The 23622-nt window shown below is 46.3% G+C and overlaps 4 protein-coding genes across 5 annotated transcripts in view; 2 read left to right on the forward strand and 2 right to left on the reverse strand.

The window, feature by feature from the left end:
- Positions 1 to 10437, forward strand: part of zgc:172271 (PBP2_transferrin domain-containing protein) — a 12224-nt gene extending 1787 nt beyond the window's left edge. The window contains exons 2-17 of the mRNA XM_012872685.3: positions 2052 to 2215; positions 2338 to 2437; positions 2536 to 2712; positions 2982 to 3144; positions 3271 to 3335; positions 5173 to 5330; positions 5427 to 5613; positions 5703 to 5851; positions 5938 to 6028; positions 7705 to 7752; positions 7862 to 8044; positions 8130 to 8277; positions 9446 to 9528; positions 9621 to 9805; positions 9908 to 10094; positions 10178 to 10437. Of these exons, the coding sequence (XP_012728139.2) occupies positions 2052 to 2215; positions 2338 to 2437; positions 2536 to 2712; positions 2982 to 3144; positions 3271 to 3335; positions 5173 to 5330; positions 5427 to 5613; positions 5703 to 5851; positions 5938 to 6028; positions 7705 to 7752; positions 7862 to 8044; positions 8130 to 8277; positions 9446 to 9528; positions 9621 to 9805; positions 9908 to 10094; positions 10178 to 10221 (2132 nt within the window). The 3' untranslated portion in view covers positions 10222 to 10437. The remainder of the gene's footprint in view (positions 1 to 2051; positions 2216 to 2337; positions 2438 to 2535; positions 2713 to 2981; positions 3145 to 3270; positions 3336 to 5172; positions 5331 to 5426; positions 5614 to 5702; positions 5852 to 5937; positions 6029 to 7704; positions 7753 to 7861; positions 8045 to 8129; positions 8278 to 9445; positions 9529 to 9620; positions 9806 to 9907; positions 10095 to 10177) is intronic.
- Positions 10438 to 11505: 1068 nt separating this feature from the next.
- Positions 11506 to 18720, forward strand: sirt4 (sirtuin 4). The gene is made up of 4 exons (XM_012872698.3): positions 11506 to 11634; positions 11718 to 12193; positions 18024 to 18318; positions 18406 to 18720. The coding sequence occupies exons 2-4, from the start codon at positions 11718 to 11720 to the stop codon at positions 18556 to 18558; spliced, it is 924 nt and encodes a 307-aa protein (XP_012728152.2). The 5' UTR covers positions 11506 to 11634; the 3' UTR covers positions 18559 to 18720.
- A 1660-nt stretch (positions 18721 to 20380) lies between these two features.
- Positions 20381 to 21223, reverse strand: c20h1orf74 (chromosome 20 C1orf74 homolog). The gene has a single exon (XM_036151650.1). It carries the CDS (start codon positions 21194 to 21196, stop codon positions 20420 to 20422), a length of 777 nt encoding a protein of 258 aa, XP_036007543.1. The 5' UTR covers positions 21197 to 21223; the 3' UTR covers positions 20381 to 20419.
- A 27-nt stretch (positions 21224 to 21250) lies between these two features.
- tomm6 (translocase of outer mitochondrial membrane 6 homolog (yeast)) lies at positions 21251 to 23606 on the reverse strand. 2 transcript variants are annotated; one of them, XM_036151652.1, is made up of 3 exons: positions 23436 to 23606; positions 21560 to 21681; positions 21251 to 21415 (listed from the first exon to the last, which is right to left on the reverse strand). In XM_036151652.1, exons 1-2 carry the CDS (start codon positions 23531 to 23533, stop codon positions 21585 to 21587), a joined length of 195 nt encoding a protein of 64 aa, XP_036007545.1. In that variant the 5' UTR covers positions 23534 to 23606; the 3' UTR covers positions 21251 to 21415; positions 21560 to 21584. The 2 variants fall into 2 exon arrangements, with proteins under 2 accessions (XP_036007545.1, XP_012728164.3); XM_012872710.3 differs by having other exon boundaries at positions 21545 to 21681; positions 23436 to 23603.
- Positions 23607 to 23622: the final 16 nt, after the last annotated feature.

Below are 23622 nucleotides of genomic sequence, written 5' to 3' on the forward strand. Positions count from 1 at the left end.
TGGGGTGACCTTAAACATCCTATTGACGCTCCACAACTCTCCAGTGGGCCACAGTGATGTCAAAGACTCATTGCCAGTTTTGGCAAAAACTTGGTGGTAGTTGTTGGTGTTTAATGGTCGCACAGCCAGTTTTTAGATTTAGAGAGAAATTAATTTGGTCACGTTGGACCAAGTTGATTTAAATAGTGATTCAATTAAAAAAAATAAACCATCATTTATATATATAATTGAACTTTATTGATCTCACAATGGAGAAATTCATTCTGCATCTTAACCCATCCCCTTGGGGAGCAGTGGGCTGCCACTGTGCGGCACCTGGGGAGCAATTGGGGGTTAAGGGTCTTGCTCAGGGACCCAGAATCCCTCCATTTGTGGGAGTTGAACTCAGAACCTCTGGGACCGAAGCTCTGTGCTCTAAACACTAGGCCACCACTCCCTATATATCCATCCATTTTCCAAACCGCTTAATCCCTCATGGGGTCGCAGGGGTTGGTGGTGCCTATCTCCAGCGTTCACTGGGCAAGAGGCGGGGTACACCCTGGACAGGTCGCCAGTCTGTCGCAGGGCAACACAGAGAGACAAACAGGACAAACAACCATTCACACACACACTCACACCTAAGGACAATTTGGAGAAGCCAATTAACCTAACAGTCATGTTTTTGGACTGTGGGAGGAAGCCAGAGTACCCGGAGAGAACCCACACATGCACAGGGAGAACATGCAAACTCCAAGCAGAAAGACCCAGGGGTGTACTCAAACCCAGGACCTTCTTGCTGCAAGGCAACAGCGCTACCCACTGCACCACTGTGCAGCCATTGTACAATATATATATATATATATATATATATATATATATATATATATATATATATATATATATATTTATATATATATATATACAGGACTGTCTCAGAAAATTAGAATATCGTGAAAAAGTATACTAGTAGGCTATTCAACTTATCACTTGAATCGTCTAATTAACTCAAAACACCTCCAAGGGTTTCCTGAGCCTTGAAAAACACTCAGCTTGGTTCAGTAAACTAAATCACAAGTATAGGGAAGACTGCTGATCTGACTGCTGTCCAGAAGACCATCATTGACACCCTCCATCAGGAGGGTAAGACACAAAAAGAAATTTCTCAAAGAGCAGGGTGTTCACAGAGTGCAGTTTCAAAGCACATTCACAAAAAGTGTGTTGGAAGGGGGGAATGTGGCAGGAAACGCTGCACAACCAAGATCTGGCACCTGCCCACAGTGCCAAAACCACCAGTAACTTGTGTACTGACCATGGCATTACTGTCCTTGATTGGCCTGCCAATTCCCCTGACCTGAACCCCATCGAGAATTTGTGGGGTATTGTGAAGAAGAAGCTGAAAGACACCAGAGCCAACAATGCAAATGAGCTAAAGGCCGCTATTGAAGCATCCTGGGCATCCATAACACCTCAGCAATGCCACAGGCTGATTGCCTCCATGCCACGACCCATTGATGCAGTAATCTGTGCAAAAGGATTCCCAACCAAGTACTGAGTGCACTAATGGACATTTTCAAATGTTTGATTTTGTTTTGCTGTTATATATTTTTTTTTACTTGGTCTGAGGAAATATTCTAATATTTTGAGATAGGATTTTTGAGTTTTCTTCAGCTGTACGCCATAATCAGCGATATTAAAACAATAAAAGGCTTGCGATATTTCAGTTGATTTGTAATGAATCCAGAATGTATGACATTTCATGTTTTTTTAATTGCATTACAGAAAATAAAGAACTTTATCACAATATTCTAATTTTCTGAGACAGTCCTGTATATATATATCTATATCTATCTATCTATCTATCTATCTATCTATCTATCTATCTATCTATCTATATATATATATATATATATATATATATATATATATATATATATATATATATATATATATATATATAAAGGTAGTTTTGTCCTAAAATGCTACCTTTGAGTCCACCTAAGCTGAGATGTGCTTAAAGTTGACCAGTGGTCACAGGGGAAGCATGTTACGTCACAGGCCTGCTTGTATGACAGGTAAGAAGATGCGCTGGTGCACCGTCTCAGATCCTGAACAGAGGAAGTGTGCAGAGCTGGCCAAAGCCCTGGTGGCAGTGCTGCCGCCGGCTGCTGTTGCATCTTTTGCCAGGCTGTCGTGTGTGCGAGCGTCCAGCACGGCCGACTGCATCAATAAAGTCAAGGTGAGCCATCCTTCAGATCATCGTTTTCAGGGAGCAACACCAGCCGCTGTGACACAGATGAGATAGAGACTGGTTCATGAAGTGCTTTCATAAACCATTTTCATAATCCATTGTCCTTTCAGGCCAACCGTGCAGATGTAGTGTCTTTAGATGCAGGAGAGGTTTATTCTGCCGTGAAGCAGTTTGACCTCGTTGCCATCGCTAAAGAGGTTTACGCCGACGGTAAGGTTTGTTCTACCCTCCTCCTGACGTGCTTCATGCCGTTTCCTCCGCCTAACTTGAGGCCCGAAAAGATCGTTTGTCTGCCGGTTCGTCCGCAGGAGGCTGCATCCTGTCCGTTGCCGTTGTGACGAACAGGAGCTTGGACGTACGGTCCCTGCGAGGCCTCAGGAGCTGTCACAGCGGGGCCCGGTGGACCTCGGGGTGGAGCCTCCCGCTCGGGTTCCTGCTGTCCAAGAACTACCTGAGCTGGAGCAAGGAGAACCCTCTCGGTCAGGGTGAGAACGTTGTTCCTATCCAGTCCAGAAAAGGTCCATCCATCCATCCTTTTATCCATTGGTCCATTTGTTCATCTGGTTGTCCTTCTTTCCACCCGCCTGTCCATCCGTCCTCTTGTTTCCTGATATGTTTTCTATTAACGCGTCAAAAAATGAACAAAAAAGGACAAAGACCTTTAGGAATATGAGTCATAAAAGTAGGACATTTTACCATAAACGCTGGAGGAGCCTGTGATTCAATTTTCAGTCTCTTTCCTTCCCTCTTGCAGATGTTGGCTCCTTTTTCGGGGCTAGCTGTGTTCCCGGCGCTGCCACCATGGCGCCTCCACTGTGCGCTCTGTGCCAAGGCCAGAAGTCTTACATTCGCCAGAAGAACTACTTCTGTGAGACGTCACACAGTGAGCCCTTCTACAACAACCAGGGCGCCCTCAGGTCAGCCCGAGCAACAGGCAGCCCTCACGACCTGCTGCGTTACAATTTATAATGGAAAGTGACCATCAAAGAATTCAGTAAAAAGTTTTTATAGTTTTTTTTTTTTTTCCCCCCTGGTTTCTATAGATGTCTCCGGAGCGGTGCAGGTGATGTTGCATTTGTGGATCATTTAGCACTTGAAAGTATTGATGGTAAGCTATAACTGCCTTTTATTTTTTACATATTTATTCTTCTGTAGTGAATTTAGTCGGATTTTCTGATGGCCGGGGTGTTGGATACTAAACAGACAAAAACAAACAATTTGAATAACATTTCTGATCAAAATGACAATGACTGTTTGGAAGACATCTTTCATTCACATTATGGAAAGAATAGAGCAACGTATTCATGAAAATTTCTGTATCCCTTTGAAAAGGTAGATGTTCATATTAAGACCCTACATATTTTTTTTTTTCAAAAGAAATGTTCACATGTTCATGTCTAATCAGTTTGTTTTATTTTTGGAAAATGTAATAATTTCCTTAAACAGATTACAGATCAACTGTGTTTTACTTATGAACAAAGATAGTAACTGTTACGTCCACCAGGCCCCTTTGGTGGGGTAACATTAATGGAGACCACACGAGGATTTTATGATTCAATGAAATTGGAATTTATTAAATTATATTAAAGAAATAAAACTTGGAAGAATGAATAACTGAAATGAGAAACCAAAATAGATTAATACAAAACCTTTAACCAACTAGAAATAAGCAAATGTCAAAACAAACCTAACAAAACCCAATCACAAGATACAAACCAAACGGATTCTGAGGAGGGAGAGGGTAAGAAGCTACCTTCTCTGCTGCAGCACGGCCACTTTTCAAGCCGCAGAGAACTAATTAAGGAAAAACACAACACCTGCAGAAGGCCTGTCTCCAGGAAAAAGGCAGCGACCCACTGCAGCCGTAACAGGCTGTCGTGTGTGCGAGCGTCCAGCACGGCCGACTGCATCAATAAAGTCAAGATCAACTGCTTAGAATAAAGTTAAGACACCCTAACTTGGAAACAGAGTCTTCTTGAAGTTTTTCCCACTCCTAATGTTCAGCTGAGCGATGTTTGAGTGGTTTCTTGTAATCCGACTGTTTCACCCCACAGCATCTCTCTGGGCTTTGACTCAGACCAGAGCTTTCCTTTAGTCATGGTAAAGTGTCCAATTCTGCATCAGTTTTAATATTTTTTCATATTTTCCTCTCCTCTGAATGAAAAACTGAATGGACCTCAAGACCTCTGGAACAATGTCCTTTAGACTAAAGTAGATGTTTTACATAAATGCACAGCATTGTTTAGAGAAAACCAATCACAGCACATCAATGCATAGCCAGTGGTTTGTAAGGTGGTGGTGGGGTAATGATGAGGGCTTACCGTGTAACTTTTACCCGGTTCACCTTGCAGTCATTGAGCCGACAACAAACTTTTTTTTACGTAACAAAGCATTCTGGAGACAAATGTTGAACAATCTTTCTGAAAACTTGATCAAAATGTTACAGTTAACGGACACCAGTTGCTGCTCCAAGCAAGAATGCATTAATGACCCGACAGGATGAACAAAGATGTTTATAAATCTGTTATGTTTTCACATTTCAGGGTTTCAATGCAATTTATGGGGGGTTTTACCAAGATAAAAAAAAAAAATGTTAGATAATTTATCTTGTTTCAAGAGTTCATCTTTAATTTTATGTGTTCAACTTAAATCCGGACATTGTGTCAAGTGAAACCATCTTGTTGCATGGACAGATGATTTCCGTTGTTTTCTACCTTTTCCCTCTGATTTAGCATTTTAATCTTGATCTTTTTTTTGTCGTGTTTGGATGAAGTGGCTGTAGACAAAGTGATATATTCTCTTTTATTTCATTCTAAATGTAACAATGGGTGTCGAAACTAAAACAAAAGCAGCCTTAGGGGTTGAATAAATAACACGTTTTGGACCAGCAAAGGTTTTTGTCTGTCTTGAGTTTTTATTCAGCGTCTGTTTTTGTTTTTTGTCAGAGAGCGAGCGCCACACTTTCCGGTTACTGTGTCCTGACGGCACCCAGGCCCCTCTGAGCCGCTACAGAAGCTGCAATCTGGGCCGTGGTCCAGGAGGAGGAATGGTCACCAGACACAATTTCCGCAAAGTCGTGCGCAAGTTTGTGTTAACTGTGCAGGTACGTGGATGTCTGTTCCTGCTTTTGCTCTGAGACACCTGGCTTTTGCTCGACTTGGGCGACGGTTTCTAATCATATTTGAATTAAATTCTGCAGACGCAGTTTGGTCGACTGGGAAAAGAGAGGCAGCGCTTCCAACTCTTCAACTCGTCTCTTTCCGGGGAGGCGGACCTTCTCTTCAGAGATGCGACCGACAAACTGGTCGTTCTGCCGGACGACGTGGACGTCAGCCAGGTGATGGGGCTGGACTACGTCGCGCTCCTCAAAGGACTCGGCCATGAAGGTGATTCCCATCAGTGTAGATTTTCCCGAGGCGAACGGGATCAAGCGGCCTCGGCCCTCTCTATGTGAGCTGGTAGTTTGTGTTTGCAGGAAGCTCCCTGCAGGACAGCGTTGTGCGGTGGTGCTGCATCAGCCACGCCGAGCAGAAGAAATGCGAGCGGTGGGCCCTAAGCATCAAGTCCGACCCGCTGGTGTGCGTCAGGGCTGCGTCGATGCGGGACTGCATCGAGAAAATCAAGGTAGGTAATCGAAACCACACTCTGCGTCGAGACTTTCATTGCCTTTCCGGGACGCAAAGTTAAAAGATCCGATGCGTTTCCCTCAGAGGGACGAAGTGGACGCCGTCTCGCTGGATGCAACGCACACATTCATCGCAGGGAAATGCGGCCTTGTTCCAGTAGTCACAGAATATTATGGTAAGGCTGTAATGATTCGTAAACTTTGATGTGTCCGTTAATGTTTGAACTACGTGACAGTTTGCTCTCGCTGTCAGAAATTGTGCCCAAACTTGTCCTTTTGACTTCCTTCTTCACCCCCTGACATAGAGACACCCTGGGTGGGGAGCCATACCTCCCACATTGAAAACGGGACAGTGGTACTGGAGGAAAATATTTCCATACTTACCCAGGTCTTAACAAGGTGTGGAAAAAGCAAATAGAGAATATAACTGTATCTTTAAAATCTTATTCTTAAGCGGCACAGACACTGAAAAAAGGTTACTTTTCTGGTAATGGTGAGTGAGTAACCCCTGTGCTTTGCCTTTGCCTTTGCAAGGACTGCATGGCTTGAGTCGACTGATTCACATCTTCTGTTTTGGTTCCGAAGTGAAGGACAGTTTCACCATTTAAGGACTCCGAACAGCATTTGATTATTTTTAGTTTAAGATTTCAAAGATGAACTCAATCTTTCAACCTTAAAACACAGTCTGAGATTCACAAAGCCTTTGTTCCACATGTAAAAACTCAAAAAAAGATTTTCTATTCTTTTGTTTAGCATTAGGACAACCTCAGATTGAGAGAACCATTAAAAAAAGCAAGATATAAACCCGCTCAGACCTGAAGTGAATTATTATACATTATTTACTGAGTCCGTAAAAAGCTTCACATCATACAAGAACCACCACAAGATCAATCCACTAATCTGTTATGCATCAAGCCATACATCCATCCATACAGAGGAGAAAAAATATCTTTTTCCGCTCATGGTCAATATGTTGGTCACCAACCTTTTTGAAACTGAGAGCTACTTTATTGGTGTCGTCATACGAAAAGCTAACAGTGCTGACGTTTGAACTAAAGACTAAGTCTCAGAGTTCACCTTAAGGTTATGTAAAATAAAAATATTTTTCATACTTTGTTATTTAGTAGTGTCATTTTTAAATCCATATAAATGCAAGTGTGGACAAACAGGAAGAGTAATGGAATAAAATAACGTTTTAGGTGCAGCTCACTGGTGGATGGTGCTTTTTATTTAGAACAGGCACCTGTGCACCACATGTGGTCCTCAGGGGGGCTACTTGGTGCCCACAGGCACCATGTTGGTGGCCCCTATCGTAAAATATCAACATAGAGTTCATATGCAGGAATCTAACATTGTTTTAAAACACGTCATCAAACATGAACAACTTTGTATGTTCTGTGAAACGGGACTCCCAACCCTGTTTTGTTTATGTCTACAATTTCATGGATATCTTTAGCTTTGCTGGTGCTCTAAATGTTCTGTGCTCCACAATGCACTGCAAAAAGGGAACTGAAAGTAACATTTTCTTGAAATTAGTTTATTTTTCCTTGATTTGAGCAGGTAAAAATAAGAATATTTTTGCACTTAAAATAATAACAATTAATCTCCATCATCTTATTTCAAGTGCAGGACGGCTAATAATCTTATTTTAGGGGTAAAAAAATACTCGTTCCATTGGCAAATAGTCTTATTTAGCTGCTCAAATCAAGGAAACACACTAATTTCAAGAAAATTTTACTTACTTTTAGTTCCCTTTTTGCAGTGTGGCTATAGGTGTCGGCCGTGGCAGTGCTCGGATCATCACGTTTTAGCTTAGGTGTTTATAAATGGATCGTTTGTTGCATCTTCTCAGGCGCTGAATGCGTTCCCGCCGAAGGATCGGCTCACTTGGAGACGACTGGTAGGATGGAGACAAACGGCGTCTGGTTTGAACTGCCTGTTTTTTGTGCTGATTTGAACACCGTCTCCACGCTGAAACCACCAATGTTCGTCCCCCCCCCCCCCTTCAGTGTTGCCCCCGGCTGTGGCTGTAGCTGTAGCAAAGCGCTCCAGCAGGAACGTCTTCATGGGGAACCTGGGGGGGCGCCGCTCCTGTCACGGCCACATGTACAGCCCTGCAGGCTGGCTGCTGCCATACAGACACAACCTAAGCCAGGAGCACAACGTCAGCGCCCCCTGTGATCCAACCCAAGGTACAGTTTTTACAAACCTCTCATCTCAACCTTATGACCTTTAGCCCGCATGTGCACTGCAGTCTGCCGCTTTATGTGTGTGCAGTGTACAACGCGGTGTTTTGGAAAGGCTGCCTCCCCGGAGCTCAGGGGAATCTGTGCAAAGTGTGCATGGGAGGCACCGGCGAGGCGGCGACCAAACGCTGCACGGACAACCACAACGAGCGTTATTATGGAAACATGGGTGCCTTAAGGTGCAGGGGGGGGGCCCTGGTTTAGTACATTTCTAGCTTTAATCGAGTTGTATTTGCCCTATTTAGACTGAACAAATTAATCATTTTAGGTTATTTTTTTCCTCTAGCCACGGTAAAGATCTGAAAAACACCTGGAAATAAATTTGTCCTCCAGAAATCCAGCCTTAGATCTAAGTACCTTTGGTTTGTAGGGGGAAAAAATCCCATCTCTCAGGTTTATTTTACAAAATGATTACTTGATGAACTTATTATCACTGCAATAATTACTTTAAAATACATCTAACTGAAGCTTTTTATGATAACTTTACCTGTTTTAGCACAGGTTAATAAAATCCATAATTTTCTGTTTCCACAGAGTACAAATATCACATTAATCTTTTGTCCTAACCATGCTTCAAAACAGGAATGATTAGAGAACATGCTATTAAGTAAGTAGCTGTGTGCTGCAGTCAAAACAATAACTGAGAAGAGATTATGGAGGAGGACTCTTGGCAGCATGCACAGTGAACAAAACAGTAAAAGGAGTCGATGAAAACATCTCCTCAACTCTCTGATAGAGAGCTGCAGTACAGAGGGACATCTTGGGAGTCTGCATAGCAACCATTAGAGATTTTATGCCATTTGTTTGGAAAATATGTCAGGAAAAAGACTTTTCTGTCCTAACATAACAAATGTAACCATGTGGCGATCGCTAAACTCTGCTGTGTGCTTCGGTCACATAGGATTGGATTTAGACCTTGTGAGACGATGTGATCTGGTCTAAATGTATATTCAGATAGATACCCAAATGCTTGACCCGAGAATCCAAAATCAAGATGGACATCTCAGTCTCCTGACCTAAATTCTGTAGAAAAGGACCCTGGACTAATAATCCATCTCTCTATAATCTAGAGAGATTACACAAAGAGCCTTCTCTCTGTCTGTTCCATTCTTTTAAATAGACTAAACATAGCAGCACTTTTCTAATCATACCAGCCACTCAAATGCTTTTACACTTTTTTTCTACCATTTAAAGCTTTTTTAATCTTTGATGTAAGAGTATTCTGCTGCAATAGAAATATTTAGCGTAGTTTAGCAGCAGTTAGATGTGGAGGACGCCGTAGTTTTCTCTCTCGTTTCAGTATTTCCCCCTCAGACAGATCGGGTCCATTCTGAGGTTATTTTTCAGGTGTTTGGTCGGAGACCAGAGCGGGAAAAGCTACGGTGACGTGGCCTTCCTCGAGCAACACAACCTTCTCGCCAACATCCTCGGTGAGACGCCAGAGACGCCACACACGTTGCATACTGTAGCGTTACCGACGACCTGATCTCGTGTTTCTACGTTCTGTTTTATCATCCACCAGGTTTGAATTCCAGCGGCTGGGCACAGGGGTGGACGCCGTCTGATTTTGAGCTGCTGTGCGTCGACGGACAGCGAGCGACCCTGTCAGAGTGGCAAAGCTGTAACCTGGGAGTCGTCCCGCCTAATAGCATCATGACGCGGCCTGTGCTGACCTCAAGGGTGTACGACCTCCTCATGAAGTCGCAGGTCAGTCTTTTATCCTGCTAGGATAACTAATTCATCAGATGCGGTTTAAAAGACTGGAGACAAATATATATTTTGAACGGGGTTATTTGTCTCTAACGGCAGGAAACGTTGGCTTCCACCCGAAGCACAGAGTTCAAACTCTTTGACTCTCATCAGTACGGGGAAAGTGATCTGCTGTTCAAAGATGCAACGCAGTGTTTTGTCCACACGAGCCACATGGATTACCGCTCCATCCTGGGAGAGGAGTTTCACGCTCACATGGAGGCCGTCTTCAAATGCACGCACTCCGGTAGGAGCACCTGGAGACACCAGCCGATTGTTGATTTCTTTTCCCCCCCACAATTACAACTGAATCTGTTTTTCTCACAACAGATATCTTGGAGTTTTGCAACCAGGATGTGTGCAGCATATTCTAATAGAAGAAACACATAAAAGAAAAAAAAAGGCACCATGTTTTCCTGAGCTTCTCAGATATTTAGTCCTTCGTCCTCATAACTTATGGTTTAATAAAGACTGGAGACCATCACAGCACGGCCGCAAAAAGACTGAAGGGAAAGAGGCCGTCGCTTCTGCTTTCATAATGGGATGCTTTCTAACTAAAAAAAAAATATTGATCTGTTCTTCAAAAAAAAAAAAAAAAAATGGAAGAGAAATATTGAATAAACATTTAAAGCCGAAAAGCATATGTGGCCGCTTGAAATTATTGTGCGAGTTTCCGTGTGTAACCAGTGGCGGTCTTGGGCTGCATGTTTTTGCGAGCTGATAAAGCTCACAGCAGCAGCTGGGTACTGAACTGTCACGGGTTGTTTCTGAACACATTTACAATCCAAGCCAACTCCCAGACTACAGAATAGCTGAAAATACAGAGCGTGACCTGAAGAACACCGTCCACACACTCGACAAAGGAGGTGAAGGCATTCTACTTTGGACCTGTCTTCTGACTACAGGTCGGTGGGGGTCGTTCGTTCAGCATGATAACGACCACCATGCAGTTGTTAAAGAAGAAGGATGTTATAGAGCAGGTACGTGCAGAGACCGTTGGAGGGGCAGGTGCTCAAAGTTAAAAGAGGGCACATGGGGCACGGATTTAAAACACAACACAGAAACATACCTTGTTATACAACCGGCTGAAATGTACCAACCCATACTATAAAGAATGTAACATGGAATCAAGGGTGTAGGTTTCATTTGAACTTTGGAAGGGACACTATTGGTTGAAAGTATCATTGGTCCTACGCAATGTGCATGATCCTATTTTTGAGCATTAGGATGCGTTTTGTCTGTCTAAAAAGTAAAGGCAGCATTATTTGCTACATTTATACAAATTTTATAAGCACGACACACACTAGATGCTGTTACCAGCAACAGAGACAGATGGCAAATACGTGCCTATTAAACCAAATATATTCAATATATGTCTGTTGTCTAGATTTATCCTGTATTTTCTTTTGAAGATATAGAAATGTGCAGAGATATCAACCTGATGGAAAATCTGGCAAAAAAACAAACAAACAAACAAACAAACAAACAAACAGTAAAAAAACAAAGGAGAAAGTGGTCTAAGTGGTTCCTGTGATGTTTGGAACCCGGTTGATCAACCAAAAAAAACACTTTAATGCTGTGTGTGCGTTAAAATTACCTTTTTCCCTCCTCCCTAAACTATCCCTATCGATCTTTGCACAAATTAAACCCCAAACTACAACTCCCAGACTCCTGCGCAGCCGTCTGGTGTTGCAGTAAAATGGGTCCTTCCTGTGTCAGCAGTCTGATATAACCGGCTCTGATTTGACGCTAACTCTGTGTGCGGCATCATTTCACTCCTTCATAAGGTAAAGTGAGTTGTTAATGAAATACTTGTAATGTTAGTTGGTTAAACTTTGCTGTTTCAGCGCCGGTAAAACTCTCTGTTTAGATGCGGCTGCCGCGGCGCTTCGTCCCTCCGGTGCGCAGCGCGTCCTCCGTTCCAGCGGGGAAGCTGCTGGACTTCGTCCCCGCCTGCAGCACCGCGGACGCCCGCTCTCTGCAGCAGCTGCAGGACTTCGTCTCCCGGTTCAGCCGCTTGTTTGTCGTCACCGGAGCGGGTCTGTCTACGGAGTCGGGCATCCCGGATTACCGCTCGGAGGGCGTGGGCTTGTACGCCCGCACCGACAGGAGACCCATGCAGTACGCGGAGTTCACCCGCAGCGCCCGGTCCCGCCAGAGATACTGGGCCAGGAACTTCGTGGGCTGGCCGCAGTTCTCCTCCCATCAGCCCAACTCTGCCCACCAGGCCCTGCGCCGCTGGGAGGAGAGGGGCAAGCTGCACTGGCTGGTCACGCAGAACGTGGACGCGCTCCACTCCAAGGCGGGGCAGAGGCGGCTGACGGAGCTCCACGGCTGCGCCCACAGGTGAGGAGACGCGCAGAGAGACCGGAGATGCGGGATCCAGCAGGGAACGGTGGCTGGAGCGATTCTGCGTCACGGCTCCCGTGTTTAGTCAGTTCTTTCGTGGATTACAGGGTCCTGTGAAAGTTATTAACCACTGTTTAACTTTTCCACATTTTCCAGTAGCGTCTGAGACTTTGTTTTATTAACCCCCCTCTGGGATTAATAAGGTATTATTTGATTAAGACGGTTCTTTAAAAAAGAAGAAGAAATTTTTACCTATTATGTGCAAAACATCTAAACCCAGATTAGATTAGTTGGACAGCCTATGAGTCTTGGCAACAATTTGCAGCTGGATTTAGGAGTTCCCAAACTTTTCAGCCTAGGGCTGGACGACAATTCACCATTGACACATATCGATCGATAGAAAAAAGGGTTGATAAAAAGTTCAATAGAACAACAATTTTCCTTTTGGGACCTCAAAGAGGTTTTTCTGCAGGATCGTTCGGTATTCAACTCCATCCACCATCTTCCCATCAACTTTGACCGGGGTCCCTGTTGGAAGAAAAGCATTTGCGCGCCATGATGCTGCCACCGCCGTGCTTTCAAATGGAAGTGGTGTTGGTTTTTATTCCACATCATTTTGCGTGTAGTGTGAGCAGAGCGTCCACTTTTGACACGTGACCCCCTTAATGCCTTGTGGCGAACTGCAAACAGGACTTCTTTTGGCTTTCTTTGAACAACGTCTAAGTTGTTGTGACTCTTCAATGAAGGCCAGGCTTGTGAAGTTGACAAATTGTTACACGCGAGCCGCAGGACTCTCCGAGGCTCGCCGTCAACCAGAGGAGCAGGGCTGCTCTCAACAGCTTTACAAGATGTTGTTTCAGAACCCAGCCATTAGGGCTGGGCGATATGGATTAAAAAATAAATCTCCGATTTTATCATACCAAATCCGATTAATCGATTTTTTTTCCTCCTTTTTGTTAGGGTTAGGGTTGCTTTTTATGTCAAGTATTTCATCAGGGAGTTGACCTGAATTCAAAGAGCAACTAAAAACAAGCTGTGAAACATGCTTGTAAAACAAGATGGCAGCCGTGCCATTATAAACAATGAAAATATGACAAAACATTTGCTGCTAGTGGTATTACACATTGCGCTAAGAACAGGCTTCACTGCACTTGTGAACTTCAAACGAAGTTTAAAAAAAAAAGTTAATAAAGTACCTCGTATTATGGTAAAAAAAAAAAAGTTTCCACTTAACAATATTTTGACAATACATTTGCCTAAACATATATTCAGCATCACATGCTGTTCTCTTCCTGGAAACCCAATGAGTGTATTGGCAAAATAAAATCCAGATTTTCCAAAAATGAAATCTTAAAGAATTGTAAATTCAAATTAATCGATTAAATCGATTTATCGCCCAGCCCTACCAGCCATAACTTTGGACTTTGATACCATGTGGCTTCTGAGGTTGGTTGTTTGCTCCGGGTTTTATTCAGGGGAACCGGATCAAAGGGAGCCAAAAAAAATCAAGCTGTACTGTTTAGATGTTTATTAGTAAGATATGCTGAACATTCCGACATAATGTTAATCTATCACATAAATGTAATGTTCTGTTGTGGTTTTGGTTATTTTCAGTTAGTCGACTTTTCTGTTTTAGGATTTATTTCTGTGTTATGTTGTTTTGTATTAGTTTTATCCTTAGCCGGTATTGGTCTTTATTTCAGCTAGTGTTTGTTCAGTCTTTGTCTTGCTTTTTACCTTAGGTTTATTAGTCTGTGTGCTCCGTTTATTATTTCCACCTGTGTTGGTTAATTAGTCCCGCCCTGCTCTTTTGTTCCGTTCATCTATTTAAGCCCGCTTTAGTTTTTGGTTTGTTGTCAGGACGTCTTGTGTTATCCCCATGTCCAAGTTCCCCGGTAAGAGTTCTTTCCCTTCTGTTTTTTGTTTAGCCTGCCTGTCCGTTTGCCCGTTTAACTTTCGGCTCGTCTGCTTTTTGAGTTTGGCTTGTTGTGTTGCCTGGAGCCAAGTCTTTTGTTCCCTGGACCTTTTTGTCAATAAACCCCTTTTTTAAAGCTTCAGCTCTGTGTCCGGCTAACATTTGGGTTCTCCTTATTCAATTCATGACATTACGTCCTGACCCGAACATGAACCCAAAGCCGACACGTTATCTCCTTTCTGGAGGAGCTAAGCTCACTCAGCCCGACGCACCACTATCCTCCCACTCTCAAAGCTGTTGTTCACTGGACTTACCCTGTCAGTCCGCCTCATCGCCGTTCATCCCGGATCCGGACCTTTTTCTGGAGGTCGACGCCGAGATGATCTGGGAGCTCCGTCCCGACTTATTCCCTGAGTCGGTCCCGTTTCCCCCTCCTGACGCGGAGGCGAATGAATCTTCGCTGGCAGTTCCGTCCCGTCGGGAGGAACCGGCCTCCCCGCTAGCCCCGCCGTCTCGCCGCCGAAGGAGGAAGCGCTCGTCTGCCGGCCCCCCATCCAGCAATGGCGGGCAGCCGCCCGATGAGCCAGTCCGGCCTCACCCGACTGCCGAGTCTCTGGCTCGACCCACTTCTGGTCCAGCAGACAGGAGTTCCTCGCTTCCCAGAGTAGAGAGGCCTACAGCTCCCCCTGCTGGCGTCCGTGACTCGGAGTACTTGACACTGGAGAGTAAAATAAGAACTTTTGCCCCCATCATCAAACGTCTCAGGGAGGCTCTACTGATCCAATATTCTGAGGAGCTGGAGAAGAAGTTAAAGGAAGTTGAGGGTCATTATAGGACTGCACTACAGGCTTTCTACAGCCGACCCGAGTCTCTCTCCGAGGGTCTGGCCAACCCCTCGACTCCCATCAAGCCCAAGTTCCGAGAATTGGTCCAGGAGGACTTGGCGTCACCCAAGTCACAGGAGGGGGTCCAGCAGAACCTGCTGCCGCAGACGTCCGACGTAGGAACCCAGAGGGGTCCGTCGCAGATGTCCGACGTGGGAACCCAGAGGGGTCCGTCGCAGACGTCCGACGTGGGAACCCAGAGGGGTCCGTCGCAGACATCCGACGTGGGAACCCAGAGGGGTCCGTCGTTGACGTCCGACGTGGGAACCCAGAGGGGTCCGTCGCAGGCGTCCGACGTGGGAACCCAGGGGGGTCCGTCGCTGACGTCCGACGTGGGAACCCAGAGTGGTCCGTCGCAGACCTGCGACGTTGGAACCCAGGGGGATCCTTCGCTCTTCGGTCATCCAGGACCTCAGAAGGGGATGCAACAACCGGGACCCCCTGGAGACCTAGAGCCTCATGGTGTTCTTTACAAGTCCAGACCCCAGATAGCCCTCATGGACAGCCAGCTCTGGGAGAAACTTTATTGGACGTCTCTTTCTGAGACCCTCCAGGAGTTGATTCTGAGACTCCTGGTGGCTAAGGGTCTGACTTTGGTGCCTGAAGCCCGTAGCCCGGGGTCTCCTGAAACCTGCAGCCCGGGGTCTCCTGAAACCTGCAGCCCGGGGTCTCCTGAAACCTGCAGCCCGGGGTCTTCTGAAGCCTGTAGCCCTGTGGCCTCTGTAGTCTGTAGCCCTGTAGTTTGTAGACCTGTGGCCTCTGTAGTCTGTAGACCTGTGGCCTCTGTAGTCTGTAGCCCTGTGGCCTCTGTAGTCTGTAGCCCGGTGGCCTCTGTAGTCTGTAGTCCTGTGGCCACCTCAGCAGCCTGTAGCCAGGCTCCCACCTTAGCAGCCTGTAGCCAGGCTCCCACCTTAGCAGCCTGTAGCCAGGCTCCCACCTTAGCAGCCTGTAGCCAGGCTCCCACCTCAGCAGCCTGTAGCCAGGCTCCCACCTCAGCAGCCTGTAGCCAGGCTCCCACCTCAGCAGCCTGTAGCCAGGCTCTCACCTCAGCAGCCTGTAGCCAGGCTCCCACCTCAGCAGCCTGTAGCCAGGCTCCCACCTCAGCAGCCTGTAGCCAGGCTCCCACCTCAGCAGCCTGTAGCCAGGCTCCCACCTCAGCAGCCTGTAGCCAGGCCCCCACCTCAGCAGCCTGTAGCCAGGCCCCCACGTTAGCTGCCTGTAGCCAGGCTCCCCCTTCAGTCGCCTGTAGTCAGGCTCCCCCTTCAGTCGCCTGTAGTCAGGCTCCCCCTTCAGTCGCCTGTAGCCAGGCTTCCCCTTCAGTCGCCTGTAGCCAGGCTTCCCCTTCAGTCGCCTGTAGCCAGGCTTCCCCTTCAGTCGCCTGTAGTCAGGCTCCCCCTTCAGTCGCCTGTAGTCAGGCTTCCCCTTCAGTCGCCTGTAGCCAGGCTTCCCCTTCAGTCGCCTGTAGCCAGGCTTCCCCTTCAGTCGCCTGTAGCCAGGCTTCCCCTTCAGTCGCCTGTAGCCAGGCTTCCCCTTCAGTCGCCTGTAGCCAGGCTTCCCCTTCAGTCGCCTGTAGCCAGGCTTCCCCTTCAGTCGCCTGTAGCCAGGCTTCCCCTTCAGTCGCCTGTAGCCAGGCTTCCCCTTCAGTCGCCTGTAGCCAGGCTCCTTCGTCGGTCGCCTGTAGCCAGGCTCTTTCCTCCGTCGCCTGTAGTCAGGCTCCTTCGTCTGTCGCCTGTAGTCAGGCTCCCCCTTCGGTCGCCCGTAGTCAGGCTCCCCCTTCGGTCGCCCGTAGTCAGGCTCCGGAGAGCCTGTCACGCCGGGGCCGTCCGCCGGAGAGCCTGTCACGCCGGGGCCGTCCGCCGGAGAGCCTGTCACGCCGGGGCCGTCCGCCGGAGAGCCTGTCACGCCGGGGCCGTCCGCCGGAGAGCCTGTCACGCAGGGGCCGCCCGCCGGAGAGCCTGTCACGCAGGGGCCGCCCGCCGGAGAGCCGCTCACGCAGGGGCCGCCCGCCGGAGAGCCGCTCACGCAGGGGCCCCCCGCCGGGAAGACCGCCAGACTTCCTGATTCGCTGGGGTCGTCCGCCGGGACGACCACCGGACTCTCTGTTCGGGGAACTGTTTTGAAGATTTTCTGTTAGTTTGGATTCGCCCGATGTGGGTTGTTTTCTGTTTTGGACTCTTGTTTTGGTTGTTTTGTCTTTTTTCTGACCCTCCTGCCTGTAGCCCCCTCCACCCGCCCGGTCAGACTTTTATTTAGTTTTCTTTGTAGAGACGTAAGGGCGTCTAGAATCCGCCCTTGAGGGGGGGGCTCTGTAATGTTCTGTTGTGGTTTTGGTTATTTTCAGTTAGTCGACTTTTCTGTTTTAGGATTTATTTCTGTGTTATGTTGTTTTGTATTAGTTTTATCCTTAGCCGGTATTGGTCTTTATTTCAGCTAGTGTTTGTTCAGTCTTTGTCTTGCTTTTTACCTTAGGTTTATTAGTCTGTGTGCTCCGTTTATTATTTCCACCTGTGTTGGTTAATTAGTCCCGCCCTGCTCTTTTGTTCCGTTCATCTATTTAAGCCCGCTTTAGTTTTTGGTTTGTTGTCAGGACGTCTTGTGTTATCCCCATGTCCAAGTTCCCCGGTAAGAGTTCTTTCCCTTCTGTTTTTTGTTTAGCCTGCCTGTCCGTTTGCCCGTTTAACTTTCGGCTCGTCTGCTTTTTGAGTTTGCCTTGTTGTGTTGCCTGGAGCCAAGTCTTTTGTTCCCTGGACCTTTTTGTCAATAAACCCCTTTTTTAAAGCTTCAGCTCTGTGTCCGGCTAACATTTGGGTTCTCCTTATTCAATTCATGACAATAAATGCTTTGAAGCTTGTGGTCATAATGTGTGAAAAGGTTCCTAAGGTTAGAACCTTTGCAAAACATGGTGGTTGCAGGCTGATGTAAATGTTAAAGAGTATTTTTGAATGGTTTTAGCGTTTAGCGAGGATTTCCACAGCACCTATGAGGATTTTAAGAACTTGTTGCATTTTTTTTTTTAATGTGTCCTCAGGGTAACGTGTCTGGGCTGTGGCTCCATCACGCCGAGGGAGGATCTGCAGCGGCGCTTTGCGTCACTAAACCCGGACTGGAGCGTTCAGGCAGGAGCTGTGGCTCCGGACGGCGACGTCTTCCTAGAGGACGAGCAGGTCCTGAACTTCAGGGTCCCCTCCTGTGAGCGGTGCGGGGGGATACTGAAGCCCGAGGTCACGTTTTTCGGAGACACGGTGAACAAAGCAGTGGTGCAGTTTGTGCACGAGCGACTGGCCGAGGCGGACGCGGTGCTGGTTGTGGGGTCCTCGCTGCAGGTGAAGTAAAGAGCCGCTACCTCCTGACTACATTTGGTGTTTGCCCTCCGCTCCGCCTTTCAGACGCCTTCCTCTGTTGCCCTGCAGGTGTATTCAGGATACAGGTTTCTGCTGGCGGCCAGCGACAGGAAGTTGCCCATCGCCATCCTGAACATCGGGCCCACCAGAGCAGATCACCTGGCGGAGCTGAAAGTGAGGGGCCGCTGTGGGGAAGTCCTGTCCGTCATCCAGCCCCTCTGATGCGGAGGGCAGCATTATAGACATCTGTGATCTGCCGACTACCTCAGATGTTGGTGAACACCTTTCAGGAGGAGGTGAAATGAAAGGACCGCCTGCAGGGCAAAAAGCTGCTTTACTGTCTTCACTTTACACCCTGCTGCATTAAAAAAAAAAAAAAAAAAACAGTTTCAGGAATTCAACTTCTGAGCAGCAGGGAGGCTCAGACTGGACGGTTTGGTTTGTTTCTGCTTGACTTGGTGCTGAATGCAGCAAGGATTATACGCGTTGCGGCCTCTCTGACTCTGTTCGCCGTTCTTTATGGGTGCTGCTCTGAAACGACGTGTTTTTAAACCCTCTAAAGCACATGTGTCAAACTCAAGGCCCGCGGGCCAAATCCGGCCCGTTAAGGTAAATTATCTGGCCCTCGAGAGCCAGAAAAAAAGGCATATATATATTTTTAAAGTGTATAAAGTGGCTAAAACTGTGCCTCCTGTAAGTGTAACTCACCCCAATACCAACTTTAATTTGGATAGATAAACTGTATAAACTGGGCCTAAGGGTGCTACTTTTATGTTACTGTGCATTTTGTATACTACTATGTGAACTGGAATGAAATTATGAAATGAAAAGTATCGTCTATACACGTGCAACCGGCCCTTTTAATGACTTCATGATGCCAAAGTGGCCCCATATAGAAATTAGTTTGACACCCCTGCTCTAAAGTGTCTTATACTGCAAGGTGTTTGTAAAAGAGCAAACTGTTACAGAAATATAAAGAGTAAAATGACATTAATATAAAAACAAAAGTTGTTTTTTAGTGCGGTTAGAGATGTTTTATTTTAGGTTTTTGATAAGTTATTAAAAACATTAAATCTACTGTAACCAGGTGTTTTCATTGAGTCATTGCTGTCCCATTTGTGTATCAAGTAGAAGCTTTTAAGATTTGGAAAGTTTAAGACTCTTCTGGATTAAAATTAGCTGATGAAGCGTAGTGCTTTTTTGTTTTCAAAACTTTCCATTGTTCGAATTTGACTCACCTGTTGATGGGCCCTGACCTGGTAACAATTTTCTTATGTGACAGAGGGACCCCAAGATGGGAGATTTTTTTTTTAACCTCTGACCACTCAATGTCTGTGGTTGACTCGATACACTAAAATTTTGTTTATATATCACCACTTCCCAACACACCATCTCAAGGCACTTCAAATTATACAGACAGGTCAAGAAGTTTCCTATCCTCATGCAATGTAGAAAGTAATAAAATAAGGAAAGGCCATTGAAATTGAAAGGTGTGCCAAAATAGCTTCAATGTTTCCAATATTTTTTTGCTTTCTTACTGAATCTGCTCCATTATTCAGTAAATTGGTTAACGCACAAATTGACAGATTTTTCCATTAATTATGTCTTTATGTAGCTTAAACCCCGTTTTAACTGTCCACAATACTCGGTAGCATCAGGGGTCCTTAGCCATCAAGCCTTTGTTCTGAGAAGAACCATCTTGTGCTTGAAATACATTTGTGTGAAATTAATCTATGGGAATTAAGTTTTTGAATTGAACTACTGGAAGAAATGAACATTGCAACTATTAAGATCCACCATTTCTTGAGGGCAGGTATTGGTTGTGTTAACTACAAAGATCTGAGATTACCTTGAGTGTCCAAAAAAAAAAAAAAAAAGTTCATTTGGTGGACTATTTCTGAGATTCATTAACTGATTATTAGAGCTTGAATGAAACTTTTAAAACAGGCTTCTGTTTACTATCTTTTATGGTCTAGATACAGACAATACTGCACATTTTGAGCCCAAACTATCCTGAAATGGTGTAAAAAAAGACAAATCAACATTACTTTCCAGAGCATTTTATTTTAAATAGGTTATTGAATCACAAACAGATGGAGGGAAGAGTGACAGTGGACCGACTGATACGAAGATCCTCCATGACGCCCTGCAGCTCAAATCTCTCCTGCAGCCTGACCCTCCAGTCCTCCAGCTCGCGCCGAGTCTCCTCCTGCAGAGCGGCCGGGACGCTGAACGAATAAAGACAGAAGCTGTGCGCGAAGCCGTCCGCCCGCCACGATGCCGACGCTGCCACCACCACCAGGGGCGTCATGGAGAGGCAGTTCTCAAAGCTCTGGGCCTGATCGAACCAGTAAGAGACGGGGTAACCCAGCAACAGACCAAACACGGTGCACAGGTTCCAGTCCTCCGCTCTCTCCCCGACGCAGAGAGGTCCATCCGCCTCGCCGAGTCGCTGAAACTCCTCCAGGAGGAGCGACAGGTCTGCCGCCAGGCCCTTCAGCCGTCCTCTCTGCGCACCGGAGACGACGGGCTTCTCCAGGGACGCGGACACGTCTACGACGGCCGGGACGCCGTGGCGAGTCGGTCTGAGGGCGCCCGCGTTGACGATGAGGCCGTTCCCGTTCAGATCCAGGGCGAGGAGGGAGTCTGACACGAGCCGGAGAGACCGCAGGGAGCCCAGATACCGCTGGAGCTGCTCGGCGGAGGCGCCGTTGCTGTCGTACAGGAGGGCGGGCTTCAGGCCCAGATCCACGGCCGAGACCTGGGCGGCGAGGTCCAGACTCTGGGAGAGGGAGAGACGCTTTCTGCCGGAACGCAGGGAGTCCCGCGCCGCCGAGACAAAGAGGTCCCGCGCCGACATGGCCGCATGACAGGAAGTTCAAATAATTTTAAATAAAATCCTCTGATGTGTGTGTGTGGGGTTGTGGCAAATGTAATGTGTGACTCAAAGAAAATAAGAATAGAGATGACGCTTGTTTACAGGTCACATGCAAAGGTGGAAAAAAAATGTGAAAAAAGACAGTTTGTTCTCCAGGTATTTCATCGTGTCCCTCGTTTCTTCTAAGTTGGTCTAAGACTCCTAAAAAAGGACAAACACAACTTTAGTCGCAAAGAGAACTTTTAAAGCGAATGAATGACTTCTAAATGTGTCGGCTTGCAGACTTTTTTTTGCCAAACGTTCAGCTAAAAAAACAGAAAGCCCTCTCACCATCCTCCTGTCTCCCTGCTGGCGGGGTCTGCGGCTGCAGCTAAGTCACCGGCTGAGGAGACATCAGGTCGAAATCTGAGAGGTTTCTGGCGACCCAGACTCCGGTGGCAAACAAACCCAAGTTAACCACAAGGTTCCTGCAAGGAAGAAAACGGAGAATGAAGCAAACAGGGCAGTGATGTTGTGTTTCAGAATCCTCTCCATACAATTACTGACCATTTACACCCATTTTTAATAAATCAGTCACTATACGCAAAGGTTCAACTGCAGACTGAAACCGGCCAACGTGTGCATCCTTCCTACACAGCTGCTGGAGATCAAGGTCTCCTTTTCTGCTCCCGACACAGACAGGACCCAGACGCTCGACGGGATTGAGATCCGGGGAACCTGGAGCCAAGTCAGCATCTCACGCTCCTTTTCTCCAGCTCCTAACAAACTCTGGATGTTATGCCTGATTTCTAAGTGTGTTTGCAGAGATTTTCCCCCATTCTTCATGCATAAACACACGTGCATGCTTTGAACATTTTGTACTCAAGTTGCACATTTATTTGATCCGAGTGTGCCGTTTTAAACAACCGTACGGTATTTTTCCTATGTTGTAAATTAATCTTCTATTAATACTTTCTGTTTTTAATTAATTTATTTTTTTACCATTGTGTGTGGCTATAACCAGATAGGTGTAGAAAATCAGCTCATCTGTCTTGGGAGAGTTTGATCAGTATTCCGTGCAAACGGGTTTTTGGAGCATGCTTTGGTATGCAACACGCCGTACGTTTGGCACGTTAACTAGTAACACTTAATAAAACTTTGTAACTGCTGTCGTCAAACCCTGATGAGCTGCCTGTCTGCAGAAATGTAGCAGTACTTGATAATACAAGCATGTCCATCCATCCATCCATGCAGGATGTAGGAGGGTCTGGTGCTCAACGCCAGCACCATGCACTAGGGCTGGACGATAATTCAATAACAATTTATATCGGTCAACAGACATATATTGATGAAATAAGGGTCAATAAAAAGTTCAACAGACTAACAGTCTTCCTTCCTTTTGCATTCTAGCCATGTAGGTTAATATTACAGTCATTACATCCTCCCAACCAATCACAAACACAGACCCAGGAACCAAGCTCCGCCCCCTCCAAGGAGTTATTTTGTAAAAACTTGCAGTTTTGGTAAAAAGTTGGTTAAATAAAGGGCTGCGTTTTAATTCAGTGCTTGTGTGTTCTGTATCTACAAATAGGTCGCTAAACAAGAGCATAAAACGGCCAGAGCTGCACTTAAAATATGCTTTTAATTTGTTGATAATTGTCGATATTGATCCATATGATTTCAGTTTTATGGATCTCTTATATATATATATATATATATATATATATATATATATATATATATATCGTCCCGCCCCACCATGCACTCACACTTCACCTAGAGCCCCTTTGGAGAGACCAGATACTTTTTTTGGTCAGTGGGAGGAAGCCGGAGTACCCGGAGAGAACTCGCCCAACCGGGATTCGAACCCATGACCTTCTTGCTGCAGGGAAGCAGGGCTACCGAGTACTGTTTTATCTAATCTTAAAAACAACAGCGTTCAGGACACTGTTTATTACAGAGTAACATGTGAAAGCAACGTCTTTTTTTAACAGAGTAATATTTAAGTGGACAATAACGATGCTGAGAAATTGGACCCCAGACCGCATTATGCCACAAATTACACACGCTGTGCTGAAATATATGCCGAACCCTACGACTGTAAGGTTGCGCGCTGCAAAGACTGCGGCTAGCATTAGCATCTCTTAGCAGCACAAGGGCAAACCCAGCAGCGTGCGCTAACGCTAGCCGCACCGCTAACCTCAGCGCACAAACACGCCCCGACACTTTCACTCGTTCTCACCTCCTAAAGTCGTTCCTGTCTGTCGCAAAGCGATATATCGAGCTGATCCACTCGGTCGCCCGGGACAGAGAGCCCTTCTTCACGTTTGAATCGCTCATCGTGCTGACGGGAGCAAGGGGAGCCGAGTGGGAACCACGGTGAGTGTACGCGTAAGAAGGGGGGACGGGTTTAGGTGCGACACAAATAC

This window comes from Fundulus heteroclitus, chromosome 20, assembly GCF_011125445.2.
Source record: "Fundulus heteroclitus isolate FHET01 chromosome 20, MU-UCD_Fhet_4.1, whole genome shotgun sequence".
In the NCBI taxonomy this organism is placed as follows: domain Eukaryota; kingdom Metazoa; phylum Chordata; class Actinopteri; order Cyprinodontiformes; family Fundulidae; genus Fundulus; species Fundulus heteroclitus.

Bases quoted from the DNA above. Each gene is read 5' to 3' on its own strand.
- sirt4 (XM_012872698.3), top strand. From the start codon at position 11,718: ATGCGGCTGCCGCGGCGCTTCGTCCCTCCGGTGCGCAGCGCGTCCTCC. The intron at 12,194-18,023 runs GTGAGGAGACGC...ATGTGTCCTCAG, and splicing joins CTCCACGGCTGCGCCCACAG to GGTAACGTGTCTGGGCTGTG. The intron at 18,319-18,405 runs GTGAAGTAAAGA...GTTGCCCTGCAG, and splicing joins TTGTGGGGTCCTCGCTGCAG to GTGTATTCAGGATACAGGTT.
- c20h1orf74 (XM_036151650.1), bottom strand. From the start codon at position 21,196: ATGTCGGCGCGGGACCTCTTTGTCTCGGCGGCGCGGGACTCCCTGCGT.
- tomm6 (XM_036151652.1), bottom strand. From the start codon at position 23,533: ATGAGCGATTCAAACGTGAAGAAGGGCTCTCTGTCCCGGGCGACCGAG. The intron at 21,682-23,435 runs GTGAGAACGAGT...TCTTCCTTGCAG, and splicing joins GACAGGAACGACTTTAGGAG to GAACCTTGTGGTTAACTTGG.